We start from the raw sequence: 15,280 nt of genomic DNA, 5'->3' as shown, positions 1-15,280 counted from the left end.
GTAGATTTCTCACAAACTTGCTTTATTTTGAATTTCAGCTTGTCCAGTACTGGTGTGTTGTTCCATATATTTTAGAAGCAATTCCAGAATGCTACTTCATGTTACCCTGTTTCTGCACTGTGCTGTCCTTTGGGTTCTGCTGTCTTGTGTTTTATTTTAGAATAAGGAACCAGAACAATAGAGGACATTGACAATATAAATGTCTTGTGAATGCATACAGTGGCATGTTATTGATTTTCTATATTGTTCTCAATTTCATTATTTTTCATTATAAATAGTACTTAGCATATTATTGATTCCTGACTGCTTCTGAACACTGGGCCAGGTTTCTGTAGAAAAGAACTGACCAGATGTAACTAAGTCAAATTCAAAGAATGTCAGCATCTCTTGCATTTTTTCATATTTATCATTGGTTTGTGCATTCCAGAGCTTTTTTATTTTGGTGTTTTGGGCATTATGGTGGACATGACAGATGAAGTAAAGTGGTGAGCAAGCCATCTTTGGAACAACTAACTTCCCTTTACATGTCAGCAGCAGATGGTGTTGAGAGATTAATGGCAGGTTTTATAAGCTGACCAGATTTATTGTCAGTTGTTGCACAGGTAATGTCATGATTTAAATGATTTAAAATCTCAGCTTTTCCTTTTCCTCCTCCTGTATTGGCCACTATAGGTTGGTTTGGCAAGGAATTTGCTGCTTGTTTCGCTGTTTGTTTGGGTTTTTTTAGCCTTTCTCTTGCTCTGTTCAGTGTTCTGCTTAACCAAAATAATGCATGTCTAAGTCTCACATGTAGCAAGGAGTTAGATCTGCAGTTTAGGGTTGTGTTACTTGGGTGGATTTACAGGCAGATATTTGGGAAACATTAGTGATCTGTACCAGATGTAATTTCTGGCCCTTATAGCCCCCTTCTGTCAAGAAAGAAAGCTATTTTGTAGTAACCCTTAGGCAAAGTAGCAAAAGCAAAATATTTTGATCTGTCTTGGAGCAGTGGGTTCAACCTCTTTTACAAGTTTCCTTGTTTTAGAGTGGATTTTATGTAGGGCAGATGAACTTTAGGCTCTCCAAAAGAGGTCTTTGTCCACAGACACTAATTTTATGTTTTCCTATTACCATCTTTCATCATCTTTCAATTATAAATAAAGAGATCCAACTGGGCTAGCTTATATTTTTGCTTTTTGTGAATACCTAAAGTACCTACAGGAGTTGTGCTCCCATGCATCATAAAATAGTAGTAGCTAAAACTGTATGTTGTCAATAATCAGAAATTAATTCCCTTCTCAGAAGGACTGTTTTTAAAAATTACTATTTTGAAAGCTCACTGGAAGAGGGAAAACTGAGTCTTTTGTATATCTTTGTTAAACAAGCCCTGCTGTGCTTGTGTGAGGAAGGGAATTTGTGACCTCATAGCAGCAACTAATGCTAAAAAAGCTTGATTTTATTTATTTTTTGCTGTTTTGTTTGTTTGGTAAATAAATGTCAACTTGAGTGTATGTTGTGGATGCTTGTGATGAAGTGAAACAATTTGGGATCTTAGTTCTGGTGGAATTGACAGCACTTTGGTCATGTGCATCATGATTTTGCACTGCAAAGATTTGGGGTTTCCCAGGTTTTCTGTACATTTTTATTGCTGGAAATAAGGGATGTTTCAGAAATAAGCTTCAGCATTGCCAAGTTAAGGTCATGTCTGTCTGTTCAGGATTTTCTTGGTTGTCTTCCCCCACCTGTCTTAGGCTTATTAACCACTGATTTGGCATTTCATCTGTAGAGGAGGAGGCCCTGCTAGGTGAATGTAACAGGAGAACCTGTGAAAGTTCTTATGCCTGCTTTTAGTTTTGGCAGTTCATTTTAAAGGGCTGATCTCTAAAGCAAAGTAGTACTTGGACTATGTCAAAATATTAGCTAACTAACAGAGCCCTTTTCTGCCCAATAATTATTTGTTCTGTTTAAGCTTAGTCAGCTGCCTTCAGAAGTGTTCTTGTTATTAAAACAAAAAAAGTAGAGATAAGTCTCTGCCTTCCCCAGAAAAGTGTCCTGTAAATCTAGTGGTCTTTTGGCAGTGCTGTCTGGACTTGGGTTTTTCAGTTTTCTGGCAATATTAGGATTCAGACCATGTACCCATGCTGTCCTGCATGTCTGTGAGCTGCCAGGAGGAGGATACCTGTTCAGAAAGTGTCTTGGGAAAACTCTGTAAGGGTGTGGAAGAGTGCTAAAGATGAGGTCCTGTTACAGATTCTGATCTTGAAGAATGTAGATAACATTCTTGCATCTTGAACATGCAGATAACAAGCTACATATGGATATGGCATTCTGAAAATCTGTAGGTATGCTGAGATGATTTAGCTTTCACTCTGTTATCCTGTGTGAACTTCATATGGAAATTGTTCAGAAACAATAATTTCTCATGCCAGAGTTCCTCATGGCTCTGCAGTTATGTTTTTACAGATTTCTGTAGCATCTTGTATCCACACTGTCTTTTATACCCAGATACCACATCAAAGGTTTTAACCTTTGAGGGTGGGTGAAGGTTAGATACACAGGATATAGGCAGAAATCTTTTCCTAATACTCAGTATAAAAGGTGGGGGTATTCATTATGATCAAACATTATCTAGTTTAAATTTCTGAAACATGGAACCTTTCATTAATAAGCCAGTAACTTAAAATTTAGGAGGTCATCTAAATGAAAATGCAGAAATTCAGTAAAACAGCTGAAAGAAACTAATCTCCATATTTTTAAGAAAGACCTAGGATTGGGAAGTGCTCCAGATATCACGTTTTACTGAATCTGTGAGTGATTGAGTCTGTTTCTCTTCAGCTCTTTACTCTGAAAGAAGAGTTGTGTCCTAGTTACTAAAATATCATTTAAAGTTTATGTCTGAAATACTTGCTTATATAGTGTTTGGGTAAAGGAAGACTGATTTGAGTAGACAGATTTGCTTTTAAATGGAGTTTTCTCATCTGCTAGAGACTTGCTAATGAGGGAACCAAAGCCAGAAAAAAAAAAAAAAATTGAAATGGAACCAGGAGTTTACTGCTTGATTTGAAAGACAAATTTGAACTTCTGTCTTGTTTTAAAATCCACAACCTACATTCTGAAAAAAACCCATACATCCCTGTCTAAACTTGAATGAATTTTATTGTCTTTTGTTTACTTTCCCTCTTGGAGAGAAGGGTCCTGCATGGTGATACTCAGCCTGCTGTTCACTAACTGCTTTAGATGACTTTGTGGGAAGAAATGGAAGAAACAAACCCATTGTGATAAAACTTAATATGTGGTTCAAACAGCCTCAGCCAGCAAAGAAGAATTTTCAGGTCTGCAGTGATTTTCTTCAGCATTTTTTGACATTCTTTTATAGCTTCATCATCTAAGCATGTTGAGGGAAAAAAAAAATAATCTGGGTTGTGGCAGGAAGATAAGAATATACTGTCTTCTGCAAACATAATTTTTCACACTGTCAGATTTGACCTCCTTTTAGTGATAGAAGAACTTCAGTAAGTGGTTAGTAATAGAAGAAAGTGAAAGGTAACTTGATGAAATACATTTAATATAATTGCTCTCAAAGTTGAATTTGGAAGATTTTAGTTAAATCTCTAGTTTGATATGAAACAATTACAAATCTAAGAAACTTAATAAGCCAATTCAGAATAGAGTTTGTTTGTTTTTCTGTTCTGATGTAGACATTTCATGTCCTCTTCCCCCTCAGCAGTCTTTCCTCACTGTACATTTTATGAGATTGTTGCAGATTGAATTGTGCAGATATGGATGCAATGGCCTTTTGGGAGTCCTTTGAATGCTCTGTTGTAGTGTCCTCTTCTGTTTTACTGAAGATGGAACATAAAACTTTGCCAGTTCATTGCTTCTTTCTTTGCTTCCTCATCCTTCTCCATTTTGTAGTAATAATTCCATATTTTTCTGTAATCTTGTGAAGTTCTGGTTTACTCTTTACTCTTCTGCCTGAAACATTCTCTCTGTAGGCAGTGGTTTGCAAGTATGTAATTGCACAGCATTCTTCCATTATGTAGTGAACAGAATATAACAAGTGAAGAAGCTTTAGTTTTATTCTTAATATATTCAGTCACTTGTCATACTATCTGAATATACTCCCCTACATCCTAGAATGTGGGAGATACTTGAATAAGCATAGGGCCTCTCAGGCCCTTTGGGGATAAACAGATTCACTATAATGTGGGCATTATCATCTTAAAAATTTAAAACAACTTAGGCAGTTAGGGTTGTGAGGATACTGTATTTTTATAGGCAGAATCACATAGAATGAGCACATAGTATGAGACTTAATTTGCCACATTTTTTTATTTGAAGCAATAGTCCATACAGAGGAGTTTGCACTGCTTTTGATCAGCTGTAGTTGTAGTTTTGGGGTTTGAAGTGATTGGATTTAATGAGATTTTTGTCCCCAGTCACACAGTGAGAAGCAGCCATTTCTCTGTGGGATACAGAACGTCACTCTTGGGGCAGTACCTGTGTCCCTGGGTGCCTTGGGCTGAAGACTGAATGTGGATTTGTCTTTTGGCATATGAAATTCCTGACATTTTCACAAAATGAGAACATAATTGTTATGGTGGTTTTTTTGAGGAAGGAAGGCATGGGATTGTTGTCCTGTTACTTTGGTTTGTTGTTTTTTTAGGTTTTAATGTCCTTAGTCATTGGGAAATTCAAGCAGTAAAATATTACAAAAATAATATTTTCTGTTCTGTTGCTGTCTTCTTCTCTAGACACACCAACCACCTCTCCTGAACCTCTGAAAGCAATGAAGTTTTTCTGTACTACCATTTCCTTAGTTCTCTATCTGTGTTGGTAGACAGGGAAGACAAAACAAAACATTTTCACTTTTATTTTCATTACACAGGATCATGAGAGACAGTAGGAGTTTTAGCTGACAAAGCACAGCACAAGGAGATAGCAGGAAGAGAAAAACAATGTGTGTTTGTTCAGCAACCAGTCTTAGCTTTTTCCATAGTAAATCTTACTTTTTCCATAGGAAAGAAATAGCTTTGACTAAGTTTGTGCGTTCTAACTTCAATTCAGAATGCATTTTACTTGTATATATTCTCTTTAGGGGCCTTGGTTATTTTGGTTTAGTTTCTTTGTAATGTGAGGAGCTTTGTTTTACTCCTGGCCTGCAGCTGGACCTCCAGCAGTCTGTGTTTGCAGCAGGGCCCTCTGCTATAGTGAAAGTGGAAGTTGTTGGGTACAGAGTGAAACTGAATTGAAAATGAAAACGGAAATACCAGATATCTGCAGCTTAAGCTGTTCAATATGTACTTCCTAGTTACATTATACAGAAAAAAGCATTTACTGTCTTCACTTGTCTTGATGGTTCATACTTTTTTTGTCCAATATTAAATTCTTATGGTGTTGTGGAGACTTGAGAACTTCACCAGTTCTCAGCATTGTTGTTTGCATAATCCCTTTGTGACAATTAGCAGAGGAATTTTTTTTTATGATTTCTATAGCTTTTCAAGTTTATATAGTGAGGTACTAGTTCTTTGATGCTCAAGGTAATTTGCAATAATTTTGAAGGGTTATAATTCCTTGCATATGTGTGCACATGAGCATATACACACAAAATAGCTGAAATACACACAAAACACCACTGTGTAGTTTTAAAAGAGATAAAATAATCTCAATTTGACACCACCTAATAAGCCTTCTAAGTGTTTTTTAAAACTCTACCTTTCTCCCTTGTTTACTAAACACTCATCATGGTGTTTTCATAGCAGAGTCTACAAACAAACCTAAAGCTCTCAATGCAGTAAAGATGCTGTCCTTAAATGAGTTTGGTTTTGGTCATTTAGAGAGACTTTTAAGCTTTGAAATGACCTATTATTCATGGTGTGTTCTTGTCTCATCATATTCAGACAGATTAAAACTAAATGGAAGCTGATTGGATTTTTTTGAGCAAATGTAGCCAAAGTTAATTAAATACTGGTGTTTTCTGTGGCCAAGCCACTTCTCTGGGCTGGTAGAATGCTGACAGCAGTGTTGTGAATTCTTGTCAATCTGCCTGTCACTCATTGCCTGTGAAAGTGCTGAGGGAATGACAAACAAATCTGTCATATGTTAAGGAAAGAGGAAAGGCATGTTAATTTTTTCTTTTATTTTTCAGTCCTTCTCAGCCTATTGCAGCTGATGGCCCAGATGAGTTTTTGAGGATGCTGCTTCTCCTCTAGTCATAATTTCTCAAAGGAAAACTCAGTTGCTGTAAAGGACTTCCTCAATTTTCACATTCCACATCCTCCTGGACAAAATAAACTTGAAATCCGTCTAGCTGCCTTTCCAAGCAATTGTTTCATTACTCCAGAAAGTCAGGAATTTCTGTGTCTGCCATCCTGAATAGTGCAAAGCCTGTGGAATGGTTTGTGTATCCAGTGTTAGGATTAGTCTGTGTGGGAGTCATCACCTCCACCTCAGCACTGCCCATCTTTGCAAATTCTCTGCAGTCTCCTGTTTGAAAGGGGAACAAAATCCTCAGATTCCTTAAAGTAGAAAAGTACTCTGAGATCCCAAGCTGTTTCCTTCTGATGTTTAGTGTAACTGGTTTAAAGTTTGGGGCTAGGGTGACTGAGGTGGGAGTTCCTCAGGCTGCAAAGCTTGCCTATAATTAAGGATGGAGAGGTGAAGGAAGTTCTGCAATTAAATGGTTTTAATTCTGGCAAAACTGCAGTTAAAGGTCATGGGATGGGGCATATGCCAGGCACTCTAGACTTAGTTAGCAGTGACAGAACCAGAGAGTGTTCTGTGCTCCTCTGCAGCACAGGGAGGCTGCTGACATTGATGAGCAGGAGATCTAATTACAAATGAGAACAATTTCAAGAACAAAGAAGTTATGAAAAAGACACAAAGGAGCCAAAATTTGAGGAGAAGGCATTTTAAACTAGTTTGATTTTGTGTGATCTTCCTTTTCTTTACAGTTGTGTTCTGAACCAGGAGTTTCCCATCTTAATTTGTTGGCTTCAATATCATCAGAGGAAGAATTGGTCAGGCCTGGCTGGAGGAGATGTTCCCTGCATTCTTCTTCCCTGCACTCACACAGCCCACAGGACTGTGCTTCTATTCTAGTCCTGCCTCTTCATCTTCATGGGTGCACTCAGATGCCCTGTGCTGTCTGAACACATATTGTTATGAGTTCAGGCTTCCCTAAACAACAATTTCTGTTTCCTTTGGGAGGAAAAAGAAACTGCAAGCCAAATTACTTTTCTTCTATACCACTTTGTAACTTGACAGTGATCTCCCATTCTTTAAAAATGCAGAGAATACAAGTGTCTTATAAAGGAGCTTCAGTCCTCAGTGTATGAGAAGAGAGATACCTGGAGGGGACTGAGTGGCAAATTTGTTTAGAAATTATTTATTTCCCCCTTGCATTAATAAATAAAATAACCCTACCTGGATACTGAAGTAAAATCTGTACACATGACTGTAAAATCTATACATGTGACTGCATTTGGTTTGCAAAAATGTTTCTGAGAGAGAGTATTGAATAAACTGTTGGTGTCCTACAGCTGCATGTCCAAAGTACATGCCAGGAATTGCACCTCATTGGTTACTGTTGGGATACCTATAGAATACATCAGAGCAATTCCCAGAATGAGAAAATCAAACTAAACCAGAATGGTGTGGTAAAGTAAGATGGAAGTGAGCAAGTGGTGATTTTTTTCTATAGACTTCTTAAAAATCCTATATGAGAGCTCCATGGATATTGAATGCTGGATGTATTTTGCAATTCTTAACAGTATGAATGTTTTATCAATAGAAAAAAACGTAAGTACATCAAGCCCACCACAGATAAACCTTGCAGATTTTGTCAGAGCCTGTCATTTTAAAATTTTTTATCATGATCCAGTATAATGAAAGAATTCTGGGCATTTCTAAAATTTTGTGAAGTGCTTGTAGACACATTGGAATGTGATATTCTCCCCTGTACTGCCACCCCTTTTATATTATGCTGCAGTTAGAAGCACTGCTAGAGCCTTTTCATTATTCCAGCCAGCTCCCTCTCTGACTAGAGTCATAAATCTTTGTAGCTTAGTTGCACTTTCTGAAGAATACAGGGAGTCATAAATTAAAAATGAGTTTCAGACTCCTGAGTAACTTTCACATTTCTGAAAAGTTGATTCATTGAAAAAAAATCCCATCCTACCTCTTCAGCTGAAATGCTGAAGTTGGTTTGTTGTTTTAAGATTAATGTTTTTCCAGACCAGCCCCTGACATATGGGCTTCTTAATTTTTGGCTTTTAAGCATAACTTTTCACATCATGTTTAACTGCTAGAAAGAGCATTTGATTTTTCACATCTGCTTGGAACCTTTTAGATCTGTTGAGAGTGCTGGACTTGAGGCAAGCTCACAGGAGGGGTTTTCTGACAGTCTTAGAGAATCCTCAGAGAGCCAAAAACCTTGAGACATGGGAATGTAGCTCCAGCTGGGGTCACATGAACCAAGTCTGAATTCATCAGAAAAGCTGAATCACTGGATGAGCAATTGTCCCTAGCAATCAGAGGACATGGCTTCATGTATGTTTACCAAGCAGAGTTTTAAAAGCTTTGAGAAATGGATTTCTAAGTACATTGAGTTTTAGGGGGTTTGACTGGATGTACCTCTCTATGTTTGAGTTGCAAATAAATGTCTATGCAGTTGCAGCACATCAGAGATTTTGGTTGTTTGTGTTTGAGATATAATGTGTAATTATTTATGGGAGTATTTGCTGGATTTGAAAATATGTACAAGGTAAAGTGACCTACTCTGATTCAGCATAATGCTCCTAGTACTTGTTTATAAATTCTAGATTTCTGCTCTCTTAACTGTCTTCTTTCTTTCCTCTTGCCTCTTCTAATTAATTTTAACTGCCTTCTGAATGATGAGCTGGTATTATACAAGATGAATGATAAATGTTGCATATAAATTTACTACTAGAAAATTAAAAAGGAGATTCAAAATACATGATTTTATAAAATATGTGATAGGTGTGTAATGAGATACATTCTGTGCTTTTTTCCAGAGTTAATGCTTACCTAGATAAAGGTGCACTCTATTTATATCAAATATTACAAATGAATCCAAAGAGACAAAATGCAGCTAACTCTGTGAAATGGTTTTAGTTGGTGAATAATGTCTGTGTTGCTGAACTTTATTATGTAGTAAAAATGTGTCTGTCATAGGGCAACATGAAACACCCTTGTAGCTAATTTCTACCCCTTGAAGTGGAAGTAGTTCTGTAATTGTTTTCCAACAGCTAAAATAGCTTTACAGCATCAATGGAGCACTCACAAACTTTTACTGTTAGAACTGGAACAGAAAAAAAATCTCACAAAAGTTATGTGGGGAATGGTTCATGTTACAAGTTCTCAGTATGTGAAAAAAGAGCTGAAAGATGGAAGGCTTGGGGTTTTAAACCTGGTTATTTCTGTAGTTTCTGTTCAGACATAAAGACAATATTTCACTCTGTTCTAGTCTGAGAGTTTTGTTTGGTTTTGGTTTTTTGAGGTTTTTTTTTTTTAATAGTACATTTGTGTGTATAGCACTTAACTTGATTAATAATATTCGATACAGAGGGAGGTTGACTCTTCCACATCTACATCCAGTGCTCAGGTAATGTATTTGAAATCAAATTAAGCCTTCCTGATGGTCTCTCAGAAGTTACTTGAAAAGATAAAGGCAAACCACAGCTTACTTGCCAATATTTCTAATTAAAAACAAAACTCTAATTGGAGTGTGGATTTTTTTTCACTGTTAGAGAACAAAAGCTATGACTTAAAGTTTAAAGTTTTCATTACACATGAAATCCAATTATTGTTTACTAGCAAACATGATAGCATTTTACTCTTATGAGCTATTGCTTATTTTCCTCCTTCTATTACCACTGACGCATATCTGAAAAAAAGATGATCGGTTTGGCTTTTCTTTTTTTCTTTTTAAGGCTCCTGCTAAGAGAGATCAAACTCAGAGTACCATCAAAGAGGAAAAAGTCCATCTGTTGAAGTATAATATAGGAGATCTAGTGTGGTCAAAAGTGTCTGGTTTCCCATGGTGGCCATGTATGGTTTCTGCTGATCCTGTTCTCCATGCCTACACTAAACTAAAAGGTATGTCATTCAGATTGCTTCAGGTAAACAAAATGATTGCTTTGGAAAAATTCTGTTCTTCATCTATGCAGTTGATCAGCAGCTTGTTGTCAGCAGGGATGTTAAAATCATGTAAATGCTATTCTTGAGCATATAGCAGTGTGTCTTTTAACTCAAGCGTTCTCTGAAAGATACCAAAATTGTGAGCTGTCAAACTGTGTGGATCTTCTTAAAAAAAAGAAAAAAACCCCAAACCTAAGTGTGTTTTCATTGTTTCTGTGGAGATGCTTGGTAAATTGATACAGGCTAAAAATTTTATTAAAGCTGGTGGGAATTAAATATTCCTGATGATTGTGATTTACTAAAAGAAATCCATAATTCAGGCAGCTAAATTTTCTCTGATTCCTAGAGTCAGTACTGATATCTACATACAATATTAGTTGATTTTAAATACAGGAACTACCAAGTGTTAATGAAATTTTTAGGTATGAGTCTGTACAATTTCTTAATCTCATTTGCACCTTTGTTCTCTGTTCTGATACCTGAAACTTTTGAGGCTTTAGTAGCAATAAATATTTAGACTACATATTAAGAAATAGTTGGAAGGACTGAAAGCAGTGAAGCATTGGGGTGGATTGCCCAGAGAAATGGTCTGATCTCATTCAAAGGAGTTTTTAAGAACAAATGGAATTAATATCTCTAGAATTATAGCTAGATTCAAATTTGGTAGTAAACTAAATGGCTTATTGAGAACCTTTTCAAGCATTCATAATACAGTTGTTGGAATGGTTTTATTGACTCCTCAGACAAATTTTCCTTGTTGCAGTCTTTCAGAGTTTGGATCAGGCAGTCCCTGTCATTTTTAGTCTTTGGATTATTAGGTCTATTATGACATAAAGAGATGGATTTTGAGAGTAGTAGAGCTGTGTAATTGTTCCTAACAATTGCTCTGTTCCTTGAAAGGAGCAGGGTTTATGTTCATTATCCAGAATCTTTGTGGTGCATCTTTATCAGAAGCTATAGAAACAGATCCAGGAAAACCCAGTACCGAAGTCCGAATGCATCCTTTAATGATTTCTTTGATTCCTGAAAAATCTTGATTTATATGAAGTTTTGCTTGCAAGGGTTATAACCAGATGAAGTATGTGTCTCTGTTAAAGAATATCAAAAGATAAAGTTTAGGAGATGTAGAGAGGAGGCTGAGTGCACAAGCTCTCCAAGCTGTGGAACTTTCTCAGTGTTCCTTGAGAATTGAATGCTAAATTCATTTTCAGAAACACCCAGACCTACATATAAAGTTAATATACATGGAAAACTGACAGGTGATTGTAACCTCGAGTTAATTTAGCCAAGCATGTTCTTGCTGGAAATTAAAATTTCCAGCTCAAATAATTGAGCTTTTGGGTCAGACTTCATAACATTATCTTTCAGAGACTTTCAGGCTGATTTAAGTGTGTTTTTGAAAGGTTATCCAGTTTTATTGTGCTTTTGTTATGGCAACTGTAGCAGCTTACAGACTTAAAGTCTGCAGGGGCTTACCAGAGTCTAGATCCTAAATACATGTGGGGTTTTTTTAAAATTTTCAGGACAGAAGAAGAGTTTTCGTCAATATCACGTTCAGTTTTTTGGAGATGCCCCAGAGCGAGCCTGGATATTTGAGAAGAGCCTGGTGCCCTTCAAAGAAAAAGACCAATTTGAACAATTATGCCAAGAGAGTGCAAGACAAGCCCTCACTAAAGCAGAGAAAATAAAGGTAAGAGGTTACCAAATCAGGCAAGATTTGGCGCTTTTTATTTTAACATTACAGAGATGTACAGATATAAATAGGTATTATAAAAAGCTTAAAGACAGCTTGTTTTACAGGAGTCTTACATTTCATTTATAGATGCAAAGGATGGGGTGATTTACCACTGTTTGTTACTCAGTAAACATCAGTACTCTTCTGCTTTGTCATGGATTCATCTGTGGTATCAGTAGTGTCCAATACAGCTCCATTTGAGCTCTGAATTACAGCCCTGCATGACAGTTAGTCTCTTGGGGTTGTTGGATGTTCATGTCAGCACTTTGCAGTCACAGGTGGGCAGATTGCTCACAGGGCTGTCTCCTGTTGCAGATGCTGAAGCCGGTGTCGGGGAAGCTGCGGCCGCAGTGGGAGATGGGTGTGCAGCAGGCCAGTGAGGCTGTGGCCATGACAGTGGAGGAGCGCAAGGCCAAGTACACCTTCATCTATGTCAGGGACAGACCCCACCTCAACCCTCGAGTGGCAAAGGAGGTTGGCATTGCTGTGGAACCCTTGGAGGAGATGGATGAGTCATCCTACTCACATGAAGAAACCACTCCAAATCTGAAATCAATGAAGGAGTCTGGCATTCCTAGCAAAAGGAGGAGAAGGACATCAAAACTCTCTGCTGCTGATGATGTGCAAGAGAGCAGTCAGTTGGAGGATAAGAATACTACTCCTCAAAAGTCATCTGAACAGGCAGAATCCAAAAGAGGGATTGGCTCCCCTCTCAATAGAAAGAAAACTCCAGCATCTACTCCACGAAGCAGAAAGGGCGATGCAGTATCTCAGTTTTTGGTCTTTTGTCAGAAGTACAGAGATGAGGTTAGTCTCTTTAGCTGTTATTATTGTTGATTGCCTCTTCTCATTTCTGTACTTGAAGAAACGACTTTCCTTTAGTAAAAAAAATTAGTTATAACTGCACAATCCATAATACTCTGGGTTTGACAAGGTATGCCTGCATCAAATCTTATTCTAGACAGAAATAGAGAAAGAAGGGAATGTAAGTGAGCAGTGTAAACAAGATGGTGATAACTGCTTTTGTATTTCAAGCAAAAGTTGTGTTAGTATCTTCCCACATAAACCAATAGTCCTTTGCATCAGCCACATTTTGTCTTTAATGTATGTACAATACAACACATATGCATACATATATGCTCAGGCAAATACAACTAAGATTATGCTGTTCATGGCAATCTGCTTTTAGATAGCTTTTACATTCTTACTGAGGACATGGCTCAGTTGATTCTGTGTGTTCCCTTATCTTTGAACACCTCAAAACTTAATTTACTTCTCCAGAGAATTTTTTGCTGAGCTTCAAAAGAAGCTGCTTACCAAAGCTTGTAAAAATCACTGTCAGTGTGTGCAATCCTCTGGGACAGAAACTAGGTCCTCTTGAGGCACTTACACTCCAATACAAGGTGGAATAAATAAAATAATATCTTATTATCAACTTTTTTAAGGAAGACTTAAATGTGTAAAAAGCACTACTGCTGGTGTAGCTCATTACTTTAAAATCAGGACTTGGCATTTTTCTTCCTTACAACCATTTACAGTACTGTTCCATGATCTGAAGCTAGAGTGATATCTTATTTTTTCTTGTACTATTACATACTGTTCACAGAAGGATCAGGAAGTTAGTGCTGACTTTGTCATACTCTTTAGCTACTGAATGGTTGACTTCATTAGCATACTTGTATTAGAAAAGAATTAATAGATGCAAACTTTATAAAGAAATATTGGAAAGCAGATTCTGTTTGATGGAATTCAGTTAATTGTGGTTCAACTTGGGATCTTAAGGTGATATTGAGAATGAAATATTAGTTAAGGTGATACTGAGAATGAAAATGAGCAGTGTTACTTTTAGTGGCTTTGGTTGAGTTGAGAAAAGCATTGGCATTGCAGTTTGCTGGCTCTAGAAAGGAAAGGGTTTTGTAGCCAGACCATTAAATACAGATTTTGACACATTATTTTTGAAAAGCTGTGTGGGTAAATCATCTGTCTCATGTTGGAGACACATGAGTTCTATTCACAGTTCTTCTGTAAGTGACATTGCAAGAGGGAATTACCTTGGCCTTCAATGTACATAGCAAGAATTCTTTGGCAGTATTGAGGGACACACAATTGCTTCTCTGGAAGAAATGAGATTATGATGGCTGGCTTTATGGACTCCTAGCCAAACACACCTTTGCAGAGAAGAGATGTGCTGAGTCTCTGGTATTTCTATTTTCTGTGTCAGTTATCAGGCTTTGTTCCCTACTGTGGTTATACTGTAATTCTCAAATTAATAGATGGAAAATATGAAGACTATTAGAAAATATGAAATTGAGGAAACACTTTTTCTTCAGTGTCATTTCAAGAAATTGAAATACTTTCTTAAACTTGAAATTCTCACTGATGATAGTGGCTAATGTTGCACAAAGCTTAAGTCGAAGGAATTAAGTTTAAAAATATTACGTATTTTTAGAGAGAGGGCATCCTACCATTTCTGCCTAGAATACCTTTTAATAAGATCTGTCATGAAAACCCAAATCTGCCTGAATGTGTGATCCATTCTAAGAGGTACAGAAACACTTCTGTGGGTAGAACAGAACTAGGTTGTGAAAGCTGCAGATACCTCTGACTGATCATCAGAACCTGTCTTCCCTCTGTCATGATTGGAATTTGACTGGCAAAGTGAGGAAACACCAACTTAGATATTTATGCGTTTTTGCCTTTCATGTTGCTTTTAAACTGGCAGGTTCATGCCATTGGTGGAAGGTGGAGATTCTAACCTAAGATTTGGAGTGTCCCCTTCTGTTAGGCTTATCTGGTTCAACTTGCGTGACTTTCACCAAGAGTTTATTGTGTTGTGTTGTAGATGTTCTGATGCAGTAGAAAGAGTGATAATGTTGGCTAAAAAACAAACCTGGTTTTGAGCTGCTTGTACTGGTGGCATTGGAGAGTTTAGTGCATGACTTTCTTAGTATTTGCATGTAGAAACTGAGAAAAAAGGAACATTACAGACCCAGAAGAGGCTCTCTGTCCCCAGTCTTGGGAAGGGATGGAAGTGAAAGGGATGGCTGAAGACTCCTCTTGTGGGGCCTCTAATAATACCAAGCTCTCTTAAAAGTAGAGGCATTTCTGCTGTGTCTTTCTTGGAGTCTAGCTTGGCTTTGTGTGGTAGTGAGATTCATATATGGGTTTGATTTTATTATTATTATTTAACTGCTGGAGAATGTTTGTAATGACTTAAGAAACACACTTCCCACATCCCTGAGGGAGGTGCTGAAAGCTTGGAGCACTTTTGTGGTTTTAGTGGTGCATTAAGTATTTTGTGCTGTTACCAAAGGAGTAGAGATGTATTTTGTACTATTGTATTGTGTGCTTCCCCTGTGAAAAATGCAAGACTAGTAAGCTTTGGAAGGAAGTGTCTGACTGAAG

General features: G+C 37.2%; 1 protein-coding gene across 1 annotated transcript in view; it reads left to right on the top strand.

Annotated features, from left to right (window-relative positions):
• NSD2 (nuclear receptor binding SET domain protein 2) overlaps window positions 1–15,280 on the top strand; it is a 72,403-nt gene that overhangs the window by 19,974 nt on the left and 37,149 nt on the right. Inside the window, exons 3-5 of the mRNA XM_066548726.1 lie at window positions 9,933–10,098; window positions 11,664–11,830; window positions 12,191–12,682. Of these exons, the coding sequence (XP_066404823.1) occupies window positions 9,933–10,098; window positions 11,664–11,830; window positions 12,191–12,682 (825 nt within the window). The remainder of the gene's footprint in view (window positions 1–9,932; window positions 10,099–11,663; window positions 11,831–12,190; window positions 12,683–15,280) is intronic.

This window comes from Molothrus aeneus, chromosome 4, assembly GCF_037042795.1.
Source record: "Molothrus aeneus isolate 106 chromosome 4, BPBGC_Maene_1.0, whole genome shotgun sequence".
NCBI lineage: Eukaryota > Metazoa > Chordata > Aves > Passeriformes > Icteridae > Molothrus > Molothrus aeneus.
The sequence above is the reverse complement of the archived record's forward strand: the minus strand, read 5'-3'. Positions and strand labels throughout refer to the sequence as shown.